At 35.0% G+C, this 21,906-nt stretch overlaps 1 protein-coding gene across 5 annotated transcripts in view; it reads right to left on the bottom strand.

The window, feature by feature from the left end:
* The window catches only part of DLGAP2 (DLG associated protein 2), a 1,318,656-nt gene that overhangs the window by 285,196 nt on the left and 1,011,554 nt on the right, over window positions 1–21,906 (bottom strand). For 3 of the 5 annotated variants that reach the window (XM_001381443.4, XM_056813397.1, XM_056813396.1), the window contains exon 4: window positions 5,975–6,040. The exons of the other annotated variants lie outside the window; for them this stretch is intronic. In XM_001381443.4, the coding sequence (XP_001381480.3) occupies window positions 5,975–6,040 (66 nt within the window). The remainder of the gene's footprint in view (window positions 1–5,974; window positions 6,041–21,906) is intronic. 5 annotated transcript variants of the gene reach the window in all.

The following is a 21,906-nucleotide window of genomic DNA, read 5'->3' as shown; positions in this document are numbered from 1 at the left end:
GTTTGAATCCTGACTCACACTTACTAGCTGGATGACCCATAACAAGCCACTTAACCTCAGTTACTTCATCTGTAAAATGGTGAAAATAATAGAATCTACCTCAAAGGATGGTTGTGAGAATAAAATGAGGCAACAAATATAAAATATTTTGTAGAACTTTATAAATACAGTTTTTATTATTGTAATTATTGTTATTATTATTTTCTAACCCTGTTATTTTCTAGGAAGCTGAAGAAGCTAAGAAAACTTTTAAAATATTCTGATAGTAGTCATGTGACTTCACACATACAAAGCCAACAAAAAAATTCAATGCTCTCCAGTCCTGCATCACCAAATTTATACTTCTTTCATCTGTAAAAAAATAAATAGCATCCTTCCTCTCCCCACCTCAATGAACATGTCTCTTGGACATTATGGGTATAGAATAAATGTCTGTCAATTTACTGGTAAAATTTTTTTTAACAGAAACCGTTGGATCATAGATTTAGAGTTAGAAGCAACCTTACAGGTTATCTAGTTTAAGTTTTTCATTTTAAAATGAAGAAACTGAGGCACAGAGAGGCACAATGCCTTGTCTAATATTATATAGGCAGTCAGTCCTAGAACTGGGATTTCTGGCTTTAAAGACAATGTTCTTTCCACTGTACCATACTTTGTTTTTGTTTGTATCTACATAACAGCATAGAGGATAGGATCCATGGAGTAATCTTTGATTTTCAGTTATAGACAGTAGTTTCCTTACTGGGAGTTTCTTAGATTGATGGAATCACAGGGTTTCCTTCCAGTCCCAAACCCAAAAGCTGTACCAAAGTAAGGAGACAAAGAAGTAATGACTATACCTAGTATGTGTTTAATAAATGTTTTCATTATTTTTATATTGTATTGACTGATTTTTAATTGGATTGACCTTTGTATTAAGTGATGGATTCAAACAGTTGTTTTTACCCTGTTAAGGATGAAATCTAACCATTTTCATCTACACACTGTACTGTTTTATGCCAATTCACTGAAAGGGCAATGACTACAATGGATGCTAGCCATGACACAAACCCTAACACTTTAATATATATTATAGTTTCCCCAACATTATTAATGACAATTTTTTGTAGGGAGTACTGTAATTTCACAAGAATTGAAATCATTAATTCTCATTATGTGTGCCAGCTTTTTTATAGAAGACTATTTTGCTAGTTTCCCATCAAGGAAATTGTTAATTAGTGTTATAATTACATTATTTCTGTTTTTTTAAGTGTTATTGAACAGAGTATTATATATTCATTAAATACCCACCCTCTGCCCCAGCCAAAAAAAATCTTTATTGCAAGATATGCTTTTGACTAGTTTTCATCACAATGGCAATCATGTCTATTTCTTCATCAGTGTCAATCTTCTTTCACAATATAGGAATCTTGTTCTTTTGGTGACTTGTGCAGAATAGCTTAGGGATAGCATCAACTTAATTTTGACCAATATTTGTATTGTCTTCTTATTAATGTCTACGGAAAAGAAATTCGTGTCAACAGTGAATCTTTGTCACTGAGTCTTATTTATGTAGTAAGGATTAGAGATATGACAGATCCACACTTCTAAAGTAGACAGGCCTGTCTAACAGTTTGACAAATATCCAGTCTAAGGAGTATGTATTCAGTGCCCAAGGCACTGAGCTGGATACTGAAACCATTATTTGAAAGGATAGCAGATATAAAGAGAGGCAATTTAAGGGAGCAATTTTGAATGCAAATGTGAAACAGAGGTAAATTCAAGCATGTGGGAAGGAAAACAACTAAGATCTACAACTATGCTTTTATCTCCACAATAACAAACTCCCAATTTCTTCCTCTGGAAATCCAGTTAATTATCCAGATCAGTGATATGTACCCAATGAGCTGCTTATACATATTCATTGTATTGAGGATTCATCAACCATTAAATAGTCCTTTCTATGCCAACTCTGTGAATTTGTCATATTTCACATTCTTAGTGAGGAATTGATGGATTTTGCCTGCTTTTATCTAGATGTTTCTTTTACAGGCAAAATTGTAGTGTCAAAAGTAAAAGAGTGACTACAATCTCCAAATGAGATCCTTTTAAAGTCTTAGTAAAGCAAGAGACTAAAGAGAGCCTTTGGCCAATGGAAGGATTGAGGTTAGTGTATTTGCAAATCAACCAGTCTTAAAGCATTTATGATGTCTAACTATGTGACAAATATATTTAGGTTCAAGGGATTAAAAGGTGCTCATATTCTATGGACAGTGGGCTTTAAATAAATAAAAAAATATAAACAAAGCAAAACAGGGTAATTTTTCAGGGAAAAAGGCATTAGTAATTTGGATTAAGAAAAGCCTAACCTAAGAGATGAATTTTTGGCTAAGCCCTGAAGGAAGGTAAGGATTCTAAGAAAAGAGAGAGTATATCCTAAGAAAGGGAGTAAGGGTGGACAAAAAACTATACAAAGGCATGGAGCTAGTCAATGAGGTGCTGTGGTAAGGCCAGTCTAGCAGGACATTAGAATGAAGAAATGAATGGGTATGAATGGGTAGGAACCACAGTATTAATGGTTTTCAGTGCCAAAAGGAGTCTGTGATTTTTACTAGAGGCAGGGGTTGAAGGCACAGAAATTATTGTGAAAGGGAGTGCCTTGGTCAGATCTGAGCTTTCAGAATGTCATTTTGCCAATTGTGTGGATGGATTTCAGAGAGGAGAGATTTAGATGCAGCTAAGTGCCTCAGTGGACAACACAGTAGATGTGGGGTCAGGAAGATCTGAGTTCAAATTTGATATCAAATGCTTGCTAGTTACATGCCCTTGGGCAAGTTACTTAACCCTCTATTTCTTTACTAGTAAAATGTGGATAATAATAACACTATTTTTCAGGGTTGTTGTCAGGAGTAAACACGATAGTAATTATAAAGTCTTAAAGCTCTATAAAAACATTAGCTATTATTTGAAGTAGGAAGAACAATTTGGTAGTTATTACAATAGTCTAGGGGAAGACTAATGATGGTTTAAACCAGGGAGGTGTGCTGTGAGCAGAAACAAGGCAATGATTCTACATAATGGACTTCAAATTGACAAAATGTGGCATTTGCTTAGATCTGTACAGGAATGATGGAGGAGGAAGAGTTGAAATTATCTCCAAGGTTTCTAACCTGGGTGACTGGAAGGTGGTGGTGTACTTAAAAGTAATAGGGATTTAAAGAAGTCTAGGGTTTTGAACAAGGAATGAGTTCTAGTTTGGATCTGTTGAGTTTGACATGTCTATGATACTCGACTGTAATCCAAATTATCATCAGAGTCAGATAATCAGACATGCAGTTATTTCAATGAGGTTACTACTTATACAGAATAGTGATCTTTCAATCCGCATAACCCCAAATGTATATTTATTATTTACATGGAATCAGGACCTTTTTACTTGCTGAACTCCAAGCTTGTCACTTTGAATGACAAATTAGAAGGGAATAATTCAGTAATACTTAAGAGGGGCACGGGTTTGGTGTAGACTCCCATAGGAAGTCTTTGATGCTCTCTCTATTTATGAGTGTTCTTTCCCTCATCAAATTATCCTGTATTTAGTTATCTATTTACTTGTTATATCCCTGTAATATAATATAGAAATTTTTGAGGGCAGAAACTACTTTTCATTTGTCTGTACCCTCTTTGATCTGCACAAAGTAGGCATGTAATCAAACAGTTTGCTGAATAGAATGAAATAGAAATACCTTCTCTTTTTTTTAATGCAGTGACTCTGTACTAGAGAATTACAATGGTAATTCAATTCAATTCAATTTAACAAGCATTTAGTAGAAGATAAGAGGCTCTCTCTGGGCTTTGCTAAATTTTCCTTGTATTTTCTGCTCTCCTGATGTTTTTGTCTTCAAAAAAGCTCTACTGATTTATTACAAAATGCCTTCTTACTTTCCTTTTTTCCCAAATTACATATTTTTGACAAAACAAGGATAGTTTAAACCCACAAAGAAAATAACAGGCCATAGATAAGGGGTAAGAAAGAAATGATCACAGAATCATAGAATTTAGAGCTGAGAAGGACCTTAGAAACCATCTAGTCCAATATTCTCTTATAGATGAAGAAACAGGCCTATAGAGAAGTGACTTGCTATAGTTTGTAATGCTAGGTAACTGAAGAGTTCGGATTTAAATCCAAACATTCTAAGTTAACTGGCTTCAAGGCCAGAACTTTTCCCACTATAAAAATGCTAAAAGGTCTGAGTTTAAATTAAAATTAAAATTAAGATCTAGCACATTAATTGGACACATTGGCATTGCTATCAGAAAAGCTGATATCAGTTTTACAGGCTAGGCATGGAGTACGACTGGGAAATAGTCCTAGGTTCTGAAAAATTAAAAGATGTGGGTTTAATAAATTGGGTCTCTGTTGCATGATGTTGGAAAAGTCACACATCTCTTTTTCTCCATTTCTTCATTCATAAAAATGAGATAATACTTATATATTACCATCCTCAAAAGGTCATTAAAAGGATCACCCTTTATAAAAAGTACTATATAAAAATAATCAAAAGAACACTGGATTTGGAGGTGAAGGACCTGAGTTTTAATCCCATTTCTATAATATACCAGCTACATAACCTTGAAAAAGTCACTTCTCTCTAGGACTCCATGTCCTTCCTCATCAGCAAAAGGAGCTGGGCTAAATAATCTCCAAGTTCTTTTCTGGATCTAAATTCCATGATCCTATTATAGCTGTGTAAAATTGGGGGAGGCATGAAGATGTGGTGGGGTGGATTTTAACCCATCTGTACAGTTTCTTTGTTCAGTTAGAAGATGAAGTTGGATTTATTTAATATTCCTCACAAAAGCACTTGCTACTTTTACGTAAGCACAACTCCACTGCAAGTGCCTAATGGCCAAATACAGCACCAACTTTATTGTGCCTAGGCCAGCAGAAAAATAAAATTACCACATGATTGTAACTAGTGCCAAGGAAAATAGAAACTGACAGTAATTCAGCACTCCCTCTGATAAAAGGACATAATCCATATGCAGCATTCAGACCTATGTCAACACAGGGAAATTAGATGGCTTGTGTCAAATAATACAGTTATTAGGGAAAAATGCAAATAAAAAGGATTTGAGTCCCTACATTTATGTTTAAAGCTCTATACACAGAAGACACAGATGTAGCTTAAAGAGATGTCTAATTGCACAGCAGAAAAAGCCAGAGGGATTGCTTTATAATATGTAAAATCAATTGAAAACAATTCAACAAAAAATCATTAAGTGCCTTTAAGTGTGCAAAGAGAGAGGCAGTTTGGTAGCCTTGGAGTCAGGAAGACCTGGATCCAAGTTCTGTCTCTGATATGTCTTGGCTCTGGGAATATGATCATGGCATTTACTCTCTTAATACACCAGGCAAATCTCTAAAATGATAAATTATAGACCAGTAGCCAAATTTCACATGTAGAGTGAGTTTCCAAACTTGGATCCCTACATTGAAACAATCAGAAGACCAGATTCTGTTTCTCCCTCAAAAAGGTGAGGTGGAAAGCAGTATTAAAAGCTGGGAAGATCTAGAACTTTGGAGTCAGAGATTTTTTTTTTTATAGTTACAAGTGATTTGATTCAATCAACTCTCATTTTATAGAAGAGGGTTATTCCTGGTCTGTTTTTTATTTTTTTTGACTGTTTGTCATTATAATTGGTCTCCATTGGGGAAAAGTCTAGATAAGTCTTTGGTTTTTTTAAAAAATAACTTTTGAAAGAACATTCCCTTTAATTTTCACTTAAAACAACAATCCTTAAAAACAAAATTCAAACCTTAATCATATTGTAGTTATCAACTATTAGAATAGGTTTCACAATCAGATACTTAAAATAAAACATTTGTCAAATGGTTCACCAATTTCTAGATGCAGTCTGTCAACCAGACATGAAGATGACTATGTAATGCACATCTAAGCTTTCCAATAACCAAAGCTGTGTATCTGTACTCTACCTAGTTCCTCCTCTGCTGGCCCTGGAAAACTGATCCCGGGCTGGGCTAGATCTCCGCCCTCTTCCTCTGTAAAGACAGAAACAAAGTAAGGGTTTAACATCTCTTCACCTTGGATCATAGTCTTCCAAGTGAATTTTTACAATTCTTGATTTCCAAACATTTGAAATATTTGCATTTTTTTTAGGTATAGCCATTTGGTGTTAAATGACTGATAGAAGGTCATTCCTTTGCCCTGAAAAAGAAGACCTAGGAATTTGTGTCCATATTTCTCTCAATTCCATTTTAGTTTCAAGGCAGTGCCATATTTATTATGTGATCCTACATAGCATCAGACCCATTTAGAACTTCTAAAGCCATGCTTAAGATGAAATTGACAAAAAATTCTTTCTGTGCCTCATGGGGCAATATTGGGATGCTGTTATTATTTTAATGATCTGTTTTATCCCAAACACTTACTCATATCCTCCTTTTGAAGGAATATCGTAATCACTAATGTTTTGCTCATATTAACTGTCCATATAGAAGCAGCTATCTGGAACATACAACTTGAAGAACCAGAAAACACCTCAAAGCCAGTCTAGTATAATCCTCCATTCATAGATGAGTAATTTGATACTCAGAGAAATAGTTCATCAAAATTAAAGGAACTTGGATCATATCATATCATATCAATCACATCATAACTTATTCTATGATATATACCATCTCACATGTATTATATATATCATGTCATATCATATCAATCTCATCTTTTCCCTCTAACCCAGTATTTAATTTTTTGTACTACCCAGTTGCTTCTATCTTGGTTTGGTGGAGATTAATTGCTACTGATGATGCCAGCCACATCTGTATAATTCCAGGTCTGTCTATAGTAATTTGGGATCAAAAAGTGTCAAAGGACAAATCAATACTGACACATATTAACGTATATGTTTTTGTAATGTTATAAATTATTGACAATATTAAGGATCAAGAAGCATTTTTTATGCATTCTATCTTCATAAAAGCACCATAATGTAGGTACTAACATTATTAGGATCATAGATCTAGAGCTCAAAGGGCTAATTTAGCTCCATTTTAGATAAGGAAATTGAGGCCCATGGGAAGTCATGGAATCAAAGATTAAGCCCTAGAACAATCTCTAGAGATCATCTATTTAAACCTTTTTTTATAGATGAGGAATCTGAAGACCAACAGGTTTAAGTGACTCACCAAAGGTGTTATAAGTATTAAATGGCAAAGCCAATATATTCTTTTCAATTCTTTCACATTGCCAATTTACTATTTGGTTTGTGTGTGTGTGTGTGTGTGTGTGTGTGTGTGTGTGTGTGTGTGTGTGTGTGTGTGTGTTTTATTCAAAGATATTTTATTTTACAAATTATATGTAATAATTTTCAACATACATTTTCTGAAATAAGATCCAAATTATGCTCCTCCTTCCCTTCCCTCCCCCTGGAAATGGATTATACATAATATTACCATGAAAACATACTTCCATATTAATCATTCCTGTAAGAGAATACTCATAGAAAACAAAACCCCTAAATAAAACCATAAATAAACTGATGTGGAAGATAGTATGATTTGATCTACACCTGACTCCAACAGTTCCTTCTCTGGAGGTGGATAGTGTTCTTTGAGATAAGATCTTTAGAATTGTGCTTGCATTGCTGAGAGTATCGAAGTCTTTTACAACTGATCATCATACAATACAATACAATATTCTCCCAGTTCTGCTTTTATTTTTTCTGCATCAGGTCATATAGATCTTCCCAGCTCTTTCTCAAATCATCCCTAGCCAATATTTGAACCGAAGGGTTCTGTCTCAATATCCAACCCTCTATCTCTTCTACATTTCTATTTACAGAGGTAATAAATATCAGAGATGAAATTTGATTTCAGCTTCTCTTATGCTATAGCTGGTGCTCATTCTACTCTCAGAGGCAAGTATGAACCTGATTTTCTCCTCACTCTAGTGCTTCAGTTAAACAATAAATAGTGGAACTAACTTGACCCTTTTAGTGCATATTTCTTAAGTAATTTGTTTATATTCCCTTCTCTCTCTCTCTCTCTCATACACATGTATGATTATTTTTGCATTATACACCTCTCCCCCCCCACTGATTTCAATTATCTGTTAGGGAAATGAACACAGCCCTGCATTAGCATTATACTCTGAAAAAAAAAGTTCTTCAAGCATACACATGTGAAATAATATGAAAATTACTAGGAAGGTTTATAAATGGCTTGAAACTCAAAACTGGATTTTTGTGATCCAAAAAATGATAATATTTCAGATATACTATAATTTTATTTTCTAAACTCCTATACACAACAGCATTTAGGTGTAAAATGCTACATACCTCCAAGGCAACATTCATTGCTATGAATACATACTTTAAAACAGTTCACACATTCATTGATACACAGACTAGTTGAACTTGAAAAACTGCTAGTTTCAATTGTAAACACATTCAGAGTCCTTCTAGTTATGAATGAACTGTCTTTTTAACTATTTGTGAAAAAATGATTTTGAAATGGGAATGATCTGTCAGGCAATAGCTGAACTCATATTCTTCTGCCTTGATTTATTTTTACTGAACACTTAACTAGAGCTCATCTTATTTATAAGTGCTCCTTTAAACTGAACTAAATGATTTAGAAGATATATATTTTTTTTCTAAAAATCTAGTTTACATATATATATATATAAACTATCTTCTAAATCATTTATAGTTGCACACACACACACACACATATATATACACATATACAAATAATTCAAATAGTCTTCATTTTCTTTATGCTCATTGCACTTTCAGCATGGTTTAATTCTTTTCATCTTTGCTAATGAACTATCTCCCAGAAGCTTGTCAATCCAATGACCAAATTAGGAGCAATATGAAGCCAGAGATGGATATGCTATCTGCTTTTTTTTGAAAGCTAATGGACAGTTCTAATTAAATACCCTCTCTTATTGGTCAGTTTCCATGGAGATGATGGTCACATGAACAACCTGATTCACTTCAAAGCAGACACTATGTTGCCAAAAACAAAACATGATTGTTTGACTATTAGAATGACTGATAACCAGAAGTAGAATAAATAGATTTTGCATTTTAAATGCTTTATATTCCATATACACTCCTCTTAAGATAAAACAAAGTACCATGTTTATGAAAGGACTGCCTCTTTATTTCCAATGGGAAAGAAGTTTCATAGGAATGGTAAATCTGAAGTCACTTTTCTCAGCCAGTGGGCAAAAATAATGATTAGTTATATTGAGTCCTTTTAGTTCAGCAGCTCATTAAACCAATCAAACAACCAAGAAATATTTCTTAAACCCTTGTTTTGGTTGAGGTTTCATGCTAAGTAGTGGCAATATAATGAAAATAACAAAAAAAAAAAGTACCTGTCCTCAAGGAGTTTATCCTCTAATGGGCAAGACAATACAAATAAATTATTCTGTAAACAAGTAATATGATACAAGAGAAAGTGCTTCATTAACTAAAAAGGTGAAGACATATTAACTATTATTCTTAAAATTTTATAATTTTTGCAATTCTCAGACTCTCTACTTTTCATTTGTAATTTCTGCTTAGAACTCCTCGAACATGACTATCTCCTAGTGGTCCCCTGCCTCCACTCACCCTTTCTAGGTTTCTTTATATGTTATTTTACCTCCATTAGATTGTAAGCTCCTTGAGGGCAGTGACTGTCTTTCCTTTTCTAATTTGTTTCCCCAGCACTTAGGGTAGCTGCTTAATAAATGTTTGTTGAATTGAATTAGAATTCCTAAATACCTTATGTATTATACTATAACATGAATATATTATAATATCTTCAATGCCTAAGTTCAGGCAATGTCAAAATTGTCTAAAGCTCAAGTTATATAGCATAGGTAGTAAATATTGGATCTCTCTTTACATTTGCTTCTGGGAATACTTTGAGATTCAGCTCAAATGAGTATGAAGTCTTTCCTGATCCTTTCCATTATTAATCCTTTTCCTCCCCACTACTACCAAGAACAAAACAAAACCCACAAAAACCCTTTGATTTCATTATCTACTTGTCACTTATTTACCTGTGAACACATATTATTTTTAATTCCAGTTTTAGAACTTAGTAACTTTTTGTGTTTCTTTCTTTGTAATAAGGGCAAAGTTTCTGTCCCTGTAGCCTCATTAATGTAATTCTAGAAGGCATAAACACCTTGATTATATCAATTAAAAGTATAAAAGGATGTAAATAAGTCTTAATTTGAGAATATAAAGGGGTTTTTAGGTGTTGGATAAAAGAACCAAAAAGCTAGAAAGGACACCGCTTGTGACTGTTGAGTAGATCACATCACACCTTAGATTACATATAGAATCAGCATGCCAGTTCAGAATTGGCCAGTAAAGGGATAACCAAATAAATTGGTGGAAGAGTTCCAGTTTGGAAGATTCTGCTTTGAGAGCTGGAGCCATGTTCCTGAGAGGGAATCACTATTTGTGGGAGGGAGGAGAGGAGACACCTATTTCTCTCCTCTCTTCTCCCTCCCCCTAACATCAATCACATTATTAGAGACACTTTGCAACTATCTGGACTCAGAGATTGGACCAGTGGAAGATGGTACAGGTATTTGGGTATGATAGTCATCTGAGAACAGGAAGCTGTGGAGAGTATGACTCTTCTATTTGAGAGAAGTGCTCCTTATGAGCTATAAAAGACACTGATCTTGGGGATCATAAGAGGGCAATCACAAAAGGACATCTTGAGCACAAAGGGAGAAAATGACTTTAAATCCTTTCCATAGTTATAACATGTGTATCCTAAACATGTTCTTCACTCTCCTTGAATTTTAAGTTTGGACCCACTCTCCCCACGGAGCTCATGTATATTTTAGGGATCATGGATGCCAGTTTTTTTGGGGGGAGATGTTTTGGGTCAACTGCTCTTACAATATTACTTTAGTAAATGCCTTGGTTAAACAAGCTAATTGTCTAGCTGATTATTAATGAGAATAGAACATTGGTGGGAGCTAATGAGCAAATATACTAGCAAGTAATCCCCTCAGGGTTACCTTTAGAACACTGAGAATAATTGTCCCCCTTTGCAGATTTGGTCTGGAAATTCAAATGGTAGGTGAGAAGTAGCCTCTAAGAGAATGCTACAATGGTATGCCTATTGCTGGTTACAGTGATCGGCACGTAGTAGGTGCTTAAAACAGGCTTATTGAATTGAGTTGTTTATAAAGAAGAAAATTACATCACATGACTTGCTGTACACTTGGTTTAATTATTTTTTAATTTGAAGCAATTAGCAACTGATGTTTCTGTCCATCAAATATTTCATTTTACATAAAGAACATTTCTGATGAAACACCTCTTTGAGGGATACTTTTATCCATTCATACTGGAATATTTTCCACTTTTTCTTAACCAAGTATACTTTCTATTTAATTGCTTTTAAAAACAAACAAATAATCTTGTTAAATCTTCCCTTTCTAATCAGTTCCCAGAAAATCCCATGAGAGTAGGGATGTTGGCTCATTCTCCTTCATTTCTCCTGCAAAGCATAGTACAATCTGGAGAACACAGTAATTATTCAACAAATGTTTATTTAATTTAAATGAATTAGAGATAAAATGTTGGGTTAGGGACTTTATTCAATTAATGTCAAGCAACATTTCTAAATGCCTACTATGTACAGTGCCCTTTGTTAGCTGCTGGAAGCTACAGCGATAGCCAAGGTATTTTCTCCTCCTTCAAGAAGATTAAAAATATTAGACAAGGAAAAGGATAGGCAAAAATGGAAACTAATAAATAAAATCCAACAAATATGCAGGAGGGTTGCAAAGTTCTACAATATCTCTGATAAATATGATATATTTACATGGTATGCAAAGGAGCCAGGTTTTACACTCAAGATAGTCTATTACATATGGATGTTTAGTATCAATTCATCAGGGTTTGTAAAAATATTGTGAACATAACTAAAAGTACATAGGTATACATTATCATCCTGTAAGCATCTCAGACTCAAGTTTTAAAAGAAAATTTATTATATTTCTCCTAAAATCCCTTTTCTTCAAATTTCTGCATTTACATTCTCCTATTTAAAAATCTTCATTGCCTCTAGAACAAAGTATAAAGTCATCAGCCTGACATTTTAGAGGTATCTAGCAATCTGGCTCCAGACCCTTTCCAGAATTATCATATAATGCCCCCATCATGTATACTCTATTCTAGTCAAAGTGATCTTCCATTTCCTACCATTGTACCTTCAGTGGTCTTCCAGGCCTGGAATGCACTGCCATTTCAGCTCTTCAACTAAGAATTACTAATTACTCAGTGTAGGTACCACCTCCTATAGACTCCTTTTCTGAGCCATCCCTAACCTTGCCAAGCCTCCCAGTTTTTAATAACCTCTCTGTCCTAAAATTACTTCCTATTTACATATCTTTTTGTATACATATTGTATCTCTCCAGTAGAGGGCAAGACCTTTAGGACAAGGATTATTTAATTTAACTTTCTCTATTCAGTAACTAGCACGATATCTGGCACAGAGTAAATCCATAATATTATTGACTTGAAATAAGTGACTATGCAAGCCTTGTGATTTGGGATCTCTCTGTTTTGCTCTTCTCTCTTGTTAGAGGAAGAAAACTGACTTTAATCCCTATTTTCAGAAAACATCATATGCAGTCAAAAATAAAATAAATTTAGGATCATGTAATGGAACAATAGCTCCATTAGCTATGGTTTTTAGACATTATGAGACTGGGCAACCATAAGCTAAATGTGTCTATAGCTCAACCCCTTTATTTTTTCTTATCTAAACCACTAAAAATGTCATAACCAAAATGTACTAGTGCCTATGTAGACGATGTAAGATTAATCTATGCTGTAAAATTAATAGCATCTGTATCTCAGTAATGCCCAAATATCTATCACATTTTCTTGGAGAAAAAAGAAGTGTTCCTTAGACTGAAAAAAACGAAATCATTCACTTACACATCTGAGTGCTTCTAATGAGTTTTAGTCTCCACTAGAGAAACACAGAGTCTTTTTACTGTTATGACTTCTGATGGGATTTTCCTTGCTTCAGACTGCTCCCTTACAATATCTTCCAGCTGAATTCATTTTATGAATTATTTTTTCTTATATACTGCAGCCTAATGATAGCAGCATGACCTAACATATCATATTTTACCTCTGGTAAATTGTGTCTTTAGTTTTTTTGCTTCTTTACTGTCATTTAAAAATTATTATTATTAAAGAACCAATGCCCAATATTTACATACACCAAAAGATTTCTGTAAAGTAATTGTTTCTGTCCTTTGGGTACTCATTCTTAGTACAAGAGACAAGGAGAACCTTGGAGAAACCCTATCAGTTGCAAATGGTATAGGAGAAAGGGCCCTGGTTTGGGTTAGAGGACCTACATTTAAATCCTGAGTTTGATGCTTATTGCATATGTTACTTTGGACCACACATCATTCCCTTCTGTGAAGAAAGTAGGTTGGGCTAGATGAATTCTAACATATTTCCAGCTCTAAATTTGTGATCCTTAAAAACACTCTCAAATAACAGAGTCTGGGAGGCTACATTTCTTCAATAATAATCTCACTTCATGATCTTATCTACTTAGGCCAGTCCCTGGGACCTTTCTTTTGCCCTAAGGTTTTCAGATGCTATTAGATCCTCTTACTCAAAGATTTATATCTTCCCAGAACCACATGGATAGAATACATTTAATAACTTGGAAACCCAAGGAAAGACATAACTTGAATAACAGGACAAAATAATTTGGTGACTACTGTAGGCAAAGGAAATTATCTATTTCCATTACCTCATTTAAGTCTAATACCTACAAATCACATAGCTACCTTAATGTAAGAGCTTGTCCTCAAAAGGACAAGGTGAGGAGACCAGATAAAAACATGTTGCCAATCAATGAGTTGATTCTGTGGCTACTTTCATGGGAAGAAAAATGAGAGATGAGTGACTCTGAGGATATAATGTTTCCAATAAGCCTTAAATCTGCTTTGTAATCCTCTCCCTTTACCTTTTGGAATTCTTCATGCTTGTGATTGTGTGGTAGCCACAAATTTCACTAGCCACAATAATAATAGCTCATGATTATGGTATTTTATTCTTTCTAAATCATTAAACTCACACACTCCCTGTGAGGTAGATAGCATAATTATTATAAAGCCCATTTTAAAAAAAGGAGAAAAGTAAGATTCCAGGTACTCAGATGACTTTCCCAAGGTTACTGGGAGCATATAGATTCCAAACTTAAGTCTTTTTTTTAAGCCCTTACCTTCTGTTTTAGAATCATTACTGTGTATTGCTTCTAAGGCAGAAGAGTGATATAGGCTAGGCAATGGGGGTTAAATGATTTGCACAGGATAACTTGGTTAGGAAGTGTCTGAGACCAGATTTGAACCTAGAACCTCCATTCTCTAGATGTGGTCCCCATACACTGAGCCACCTAACTGCCCCCAAACTCTAGCCTTCTGATGCCAAACCAATTCTCCTTCTACAATACTGCATTGTGGGAACAGTTTACCTGTCAGATCTATGGCTAAGGGAAGAATTTATGACCAAAGAAGACATAGAGATCATTACAAAAAATGAAACAGACAATTTTGTTTACAGTAAATTAAAAGGGTATTTACAAACAAAACCAATGCCACCAAGATTAGAAGAGAAATGAAATTTGGGGAAAATTCTTATAATAATGTCTGACAAAAGATTCATCTCTCAAATATAAAGAGAACTGATTCAAACTTGTAAAAATATAAAGTATTCTTCAATAAAAAAATGGTTAAAGGATGTGAAGAGGCAGTTCTCAGAGACAAAATTAAAACTATCCATAGCCATATGAAAAAAATGTTTCAAATCACTACTGATTAATGAAATACAAAAGAAAAGAACTCCAGATACTACCTCACAGCTACCAGATTGATTAATATGACTAAGAAGGAAAATGACAAATGTTTGAGGGGTTGTGGGAAAATTGGCACGTTAATATACTGCTGGTAGAACTGTGAACTGATAAAATTATTTTGGAGAGAAATATGGAACCAGTATCAAAGGACCACAAAACTATGCATACCCTTTGTTCTAGAAATATCACTCCTCTGTCTGTATCCCAAAGAGATAAGAAAGAAGGAGAAAGTACCTACTTGTACCAAAATATCTCTAGTAGTTCTTTTTGTAGTGGAAAAGATTTGGAAACTGAGGGGTTATCTATTATTTGGGGAATGGATGAATAAATTGTGGTATATGGTTATAATGGAATACTATTGCACCATAAGGAACAATGAACAGGATGGATTCAGAAAAATCTGGAAAGACTTGTTATATGAAGTGATGGAAAGAGAAGTGAGCAGAACCAGGAGAGCAATGTATATAGAACAGGAAAATTACACAATGATCAATTATAAAGGACTAAACCATTATTAGCAAAACAAGTCTCTAAGATAATCCCAAGGGACTCATGAAAATGCTATCTACAATCAATAAAGGAACTGTTAGAGTCTGAGTGCAAATCAAAGCATGTCATTTTTCATATTGCATGTGTGATATGTGATTTCTATTATGACATGAGAGATATGAAAATGTTACATCAAAGTAGGGATATAACCTATCTCAGACTATTAATCACCTTGGGAAAAGGGAACAAAGGCAGGGAGGGAGAAAATTTGAATTCTAAAATGTTAAAAAACAATTGTCAAAATTGTTTCTGCATGTAACTAAAAAAATTAAAAATTTCACAAATGAATAAATAAAGAAAAACTGCTACATCGTTTCTTATATGAAGAACAAATATAATATGTTTCTTAGGAAAAATATATAAATTTCTCCCTTGTTTCACTCTTCCACCAACATCTTTCTACAATGCTTCATGATGCTATAGAGATAACCAGCATCTTCAATCTAGTAATAAAGGCCAAGTTCTGGAAAGTGCTAATAAGCTAGACAAGCTTGAAATCTGGACCTGTTGACATGGACTAGTACACTTGATATTAAAGGAGTATGGAATCATGGAAGGTTTGAGATGGAGGAGACTTTAGAGTTCAAAGAATCCAGTCCCTTTTAACAAGGGTTGGAACCAAAATCTAGAGACAAGAAATGAATTTTTTGAGATCACAGAAAAAGGATGCAAACTTGTCTTCCAACTCTAAGCCTGGGACTAATTCAATAACCTTTATAAGTCAGAAGAGGTTGACCACCAGAAACTGACCATGACAAACTTTTTCAGCTAGAACAATTCATAGAACTGTTCACTAAGTTCTAGACTATCTAGTTCTATAAGTTCTAGACTATCTAGACTATCTAGGAGTATGTAGCAATACCAAAAAAGTCATAGATCTCTAAATGTTGGAATGAGTTACTGACTGGAGAGTAGGAGTTAACAGATAGAGCTCAACTTATAGTCAGGAAGTCAAGGGTTCAAATCCTTTGACATGCACTAGCTATGTGACCCTGGCAAATCTCTTTGCCTCTCAGGGTTCTAAGCAAGTTGCTAAGACTATAAATTGCTGATCTGATTTCCCTAAAGATGACAGTTCCTTACAACAATGAATTCACAAGTAGGGATTTTTAACATAACCTTATAATCACCAAAGCTATTCTTTAATAAATTGTTAGGACTGCTTGACTTGCCCTTTCTTTGGTTTTATTGTTAGACTAAATGAAGACCTTTAGCCAGAGAAAACTTTCATTTGATGAACCCTGGCAGCTGGAGATGGTGAATCATCATTGTAATGGTCTTTTACACTGGGGCAGGGCCAGACTAGAAATAGTATGAGATCACCTTCAGGAAGTGGTTTCTGGGGCTCAGTCTTTCTTTTAAACCTGTTGCAAAATATTACTTGCTCACGAGTTGCCTTTTAATAGCCTTAAACTGTCACTGTAGAAAAGGCTTAAAATGCCAATACCCTTTAAATTCATACTAGGTGGCAAATGACTTCTATCAGATCCTCAACAGTGGTGATACTTTAATATGGCTAAAGGTGGGGAGATCAGGGACACCAAAGAAATACTTTTGCTTAACCAGGAAAAAAAAAAGAAACACATGAAAATTGGCATCACATATTTAGGCATTTGAATGCCTCTAATGAGTTTAGTCTCCACTAGAGAAATATGTATCTCTTGTGGCTCCACTGTGCACCTGGCAGCCACAGGAACATGGACCACCCACATGGACACAGCTGCCAGTGCTTACTACACAGGCAGGAATGCTGGCAGTTTGTCTCCACCTATCAGAAGAACCCAACAGAGTGTATTCTGCCTCTTTCTCAATAAGTATATACTATGAGAACCAACTGATGGCTCACATCACATCTTCTAACCCATTTGTCTCAGTTTGCTAAGATTTTCAGAGTACTCTGGGTTGTTCTTGCAAAGAAAAAGACAAGAAAACAGTTCTTTGAGGGTACCACCCCAGTAGTGGGTGCCATCATTCTGAAATCACATCTCATCTACACTCTGTGTATCTCCTTTGTCCTTTGATGCTGGTGGTACTATCTCTTCCTGCTCTCCTTACATTTGAAGAATATGTTTCTAGAGGGCAGAAACTGTTTCTCTCTTTCTTTGAGTTCCTATAACTTAACACAAAGGAAACAATAAATCTTTTTTAAAAAATGATCTATTAATTATGTTTGGTGCTATTATTATGAATAATTGACACATGTCAATTTAAGATTTGCAAAGCCCAACAACCCTGTGAAGTGGCCAGTACAAACATCATTATCCCCACTTTTCACATGAGAAAATGGAGGCTCAGAAAAATGTAGCAGCAAACTTTAGCACACAACTAATAAGTTTCAGACATAGGACTGGTTAAAGAAAAAAAACTGACTTTTTTTTTTAACTCTTACCTTCTTTTTTTGGAATCAATACCAAGTATTGGTTCCAAGGCAGAAGAGCTGTAAGGGCTAGGCAATGGGAGTTAAGTGACTTGCCCAGGGTCATATACCTAGAAGTGTTTTAAGCTAGACTTGAACCCAGGACCTCCAGTCTCCTGTCCTGGCTTTCAGTTCATTGAGCCTTCTAGCTGCCCCAAAGAAGAACACTTACTTTTGTACCTGAAATTGTGGGCTCCTACTTTGAGGTCTTCTAATCTAGGCATATTATTGAAGTCTGGATTGTTGTGGACCTGGGAGTAGAGACTTAGCTAGTCCAGAGGTACTTGATGATGAATTGGCTTAAAGTCCCTTGTCTAAGCTACAATATTATGAAACTCACCTTTATATGAGAATAGATGGAAGTTGAGGCTTGAACCCAGGGAAATTAGAAAGATTCCAAAGTACAACTTATAACCTCTACTATGTTGCTTCTTCAAAAAGTCAACATAAGACAATTTACACATGAATTAAATTGATTGTTCAGCTTTAATTTCCAAGTAAAGTGAACCTATCAAGATAAACATAATGATTTACAATTTATGAAGGGCTTTCTTCACAATTCAGTGAGTCAGGTAGTAAATTATTGCCTTTTTTATACAGATGAAAAAAATGAAAGCAAATTCATGTTAAAAGACTTGTCTTCAGTCTTGCAGTAATTCTTTTCTACAGCAATCTTACCAACTAATAATTGGCACAACTTGGTTCATTTCTTTTCCAAATATTAAGCAAACTAATGAAAACAACATCTGGGAAAGAGCCTACAAAATATTGGAACCAGATGACTTAGAAAATATACTTTATATTAAAGCTCTTGGATATCTGAATTTAAATCTACATTTTTCCATTTATATAGAAACAGGCAGTACCCTTCTGGAACTACTACTTTCCTGTAAGGTATTTCAAGAGTCCCATAAGACCTTTCAGTTACTGTTAGGCCTGTCATTTACTTTCCAGATATAAATGTAATCTATTTAACATCAGAGATTAACTGAATTAACTGAGTTAAATTTGGATAATTATGGAATAATAGCATTCATTTCCAAATACAAGAAACATCTCACATGAAAGGGAGACAACCCAGCTGGGACAGTGAAAAGAGAACCTGTAGATACAAAATCCAGCAGCAGTGACTGGGAATGAAGGGGGAAAGGAAGTTGTTAACAGTTGGAACATCAGCTACATTACCACTTCAAACAAAAACCAGAGTCTTTCCTGGTTTTTGAAGTTTTCTTAAGAAAAATATTCAAAAATTTTCCAGCTGAAAACATTCACAGCTTAACAAGTAGTTAGAATAGAGTTTGGCTTTGCAATGATTTATTTACAGTGGCTACTTGGTGATACCATTTTTTCAGATCTGTTTACTATTGTCAACAGACTATTTTTTTCCCTTGTATTTATCACAAGGCAGCAGTTTCAAGAATAACAGCACTTGATTTTTATTCCCCTTTCCCCTCTGGCCTAGACAATTGTGTGTATGTATCTTTATGCAGTGTGTTCCATAAATTGACAAGGGATAAAGAATGATTTTTATTGCATAGGTTCTTCTGTTATACCTTGTTAGTAGAGTTTAATTAATTGCTGTTATTTAATCTCTGTGATTAGTTTGATTTGTAAGTATAGAATGCACTGAATAGAGGCTTCAAGCTGAGAGTACAAGCTGTCCCAAAAATCTTAGAGCAGTTTTACACTTAAACCTACACTAAGACTTTTGGGATAGCCTGTATTTCCCTCCTATTTGCTGAAGCTGAGCATACTATGAAGTCCAATAAGATAAATTGAGAGACTCTCATTATATTTCTTTTGGGGGTTCATCTGTGATGCTGATTTCTTCTTTTATCAGGGTGGGCAGAAAACTTAGTTTACCTATGCTTTCAGGAACACGTTGGAACACCATCCCTTATCAGATTACATTTCTGTGGGGGTTCATGTGAGTGTAGTGTTTGTGGGTCCAGATAAAGTTACCTGCATTAGCCTTGAGAACTAAAAAACAAAAAACAAGAAAAAAGCCACTTTTCCCCAAAGATTAAGCTATAATTAGGCAGCACTTTCTTAACTGATTTTTTCCCCTCAGTGCAAATTCTAATGAACCTCTGGAGTAACTAAGGAACACACATAAAGTTTTAAAGTGTTAAGACCTGCATTGTTAAACTATCCTGGTCCTTTGGTATATAGACACCTTTGCCATCCATGTAAGGGGAAGAGTTGTGTACTCAGACGCATGACTTGATCTTCATCAAAGTCTGCTGGGAGAAAAGGGAACAAATTCCTGCTGTTAGATAAGAGAACTCACTACTTTGAGTTGCCCTTGGGGCTCTTTGAGCAGCTCGTTGCCTTCTTAGCTGGCATGAAGCTGGCTCTGCCTCAGAACTGTTACCTATTTCACCTGTCTTCACTTTTGCTTCAGTCTTTTTACAGTGAGATCCTCTTAAGTCCAAGTGAGCAAGCGGGACGCGAACAGCGAAATTTGTTACAGGATATGAATTGAAATCCTGGCTCAGCCGCATTACCTGTGTGACCTAAGTGACTCATTTTACATTTCTGGCCTTTCACCAGCTCTGTTTATGTGTGTCTAGAGGAGGTATTATGAATAGTCTTTAAAACGAACCCTTCGGAGATCACCCTAAGCCATACACCTGAGAGTGATTTATCACATTCTTTACCTTATTTTTTTACACTTCCACCATGTCTCCACTAGATGGCACCAAAAGGAGTCCCATAGCCCAAAGGGTTTTCAAGTCTGTTCTCTTGAGACTCTTCTTTATTTGTCTTCTAAGAGGGTGTCCAGACATTTCTGGGTTAGACTGAGTGACTTTCTTTTGTGTTTTCCCCACCTCAAGGGCAAGGCAGCTTGCCTTCCCATCCTATCTGGATCTCCTCCAATTTTCTGAGTATGGGAATAAGTAGATGCATCTCCCTCTCCCACTCCTCCTTTTTCTCCTCCTCCTCCTCCTTTTCTTTCTCCTCCTCTTCCTTTTCATCCTCTTCTTTTTCTTCTTCCTCCTTTTCCTCCCCTTCATTCTCCCTCCTCTTCCTTTTCCTTCTCCTCCTTCTTCCTCCTTTTCTCCCTCCTCCTTTTCTTCCCCCTCTTCCTCTCCTTCCCCCTCTTGCCCTCTGTTTCTATTTTCTCCCTCTTTCCCCATCACCTCCTTTTCATTCCTAAGTTTCTCTCCCATGGAAATATTCTTGAGGTTTGATGAGCTTGAAATAAGTGCTAAAATCTTGCTGATAGAAGAGGGATAGAAACAATGAATTCTCTGCTGGTGTTCCTGCCATCCCAGCAGAGTTTTATTTGAGTGATAGAATTCTCATAAAGAATTTAGGAATTCATTGCTATGTTAAATAATGATCTTTTAGTTGCTGGATTGGGCACATTTTCTTACAAAGCATTGAATGTTTATGCATTTATACAAAATGTTGGACAAGAATAATTCCTATTTGACAAAGGAAATTGAGAGCCACAACGATTAAATAATTTAGTAGAAGTCACATAGTCATTGACAACACTGGAAATAAATTGAATGCTTTGTTCTCTTTGTGAGTTACCATACTAAGTTAAAAAAAAATGACCAATATGGAGGATATAATTTCCCTTGGTTTTTCAAGAGAATATCCTGGTCTTTTTATCATAGGATAAGATATCTTAAAGTTTTTACATATATAGTATGGCAAAGGTGACACTTTTCTGTTTATATTTGCCATTATAATAAATTTTAAAAGGAACAATTAAGTCTCAAAGGTCTATAAGGTGACTGCTTGCTTTCCTATTTAATATCTAACTTAATTTAAATAAGTTTAAAAAAATATTTCAGCCTCAGTTCTAAATTATAAGATCAAAGAGGGGAAAGTATCTCAAAAGCAACTTAGTTCAACCTCTTCATTTTTTATAGAGGAGAAAAAAAACTGAGGCCTTGGGAGGCTAAGCAACTATCTAGAGGTCATACAGGTTGTAAGTGGCAGTAACTCTAAATTTACAAGTTTTTCTACCATGCTATCTCATGTTCTCATTGTTCCCTTAGAATAATAACT

The sequence above is a fragment of the Monodelphis domestica genome, chromosome 1, assembly GCF_027887165.1.
Source record: "Monodelphis domestica isolate mMonDom1 chromosome 1, mMonDom1.pri, whole genome shotgun sequence".
In the NCBI taxonomy this organism is placed as follows: Eukaryota; Metazoa; Chordata; class Mammalia; order Didelphimorphia; family Didelphidae; genus Monodelphis; species Monodelphis domestica.
The sequence above is the reverse complement of the archived record's forward strand: the minus strand, read 5'-3'. Positions and strand labels throughout refer to the sequence as shown.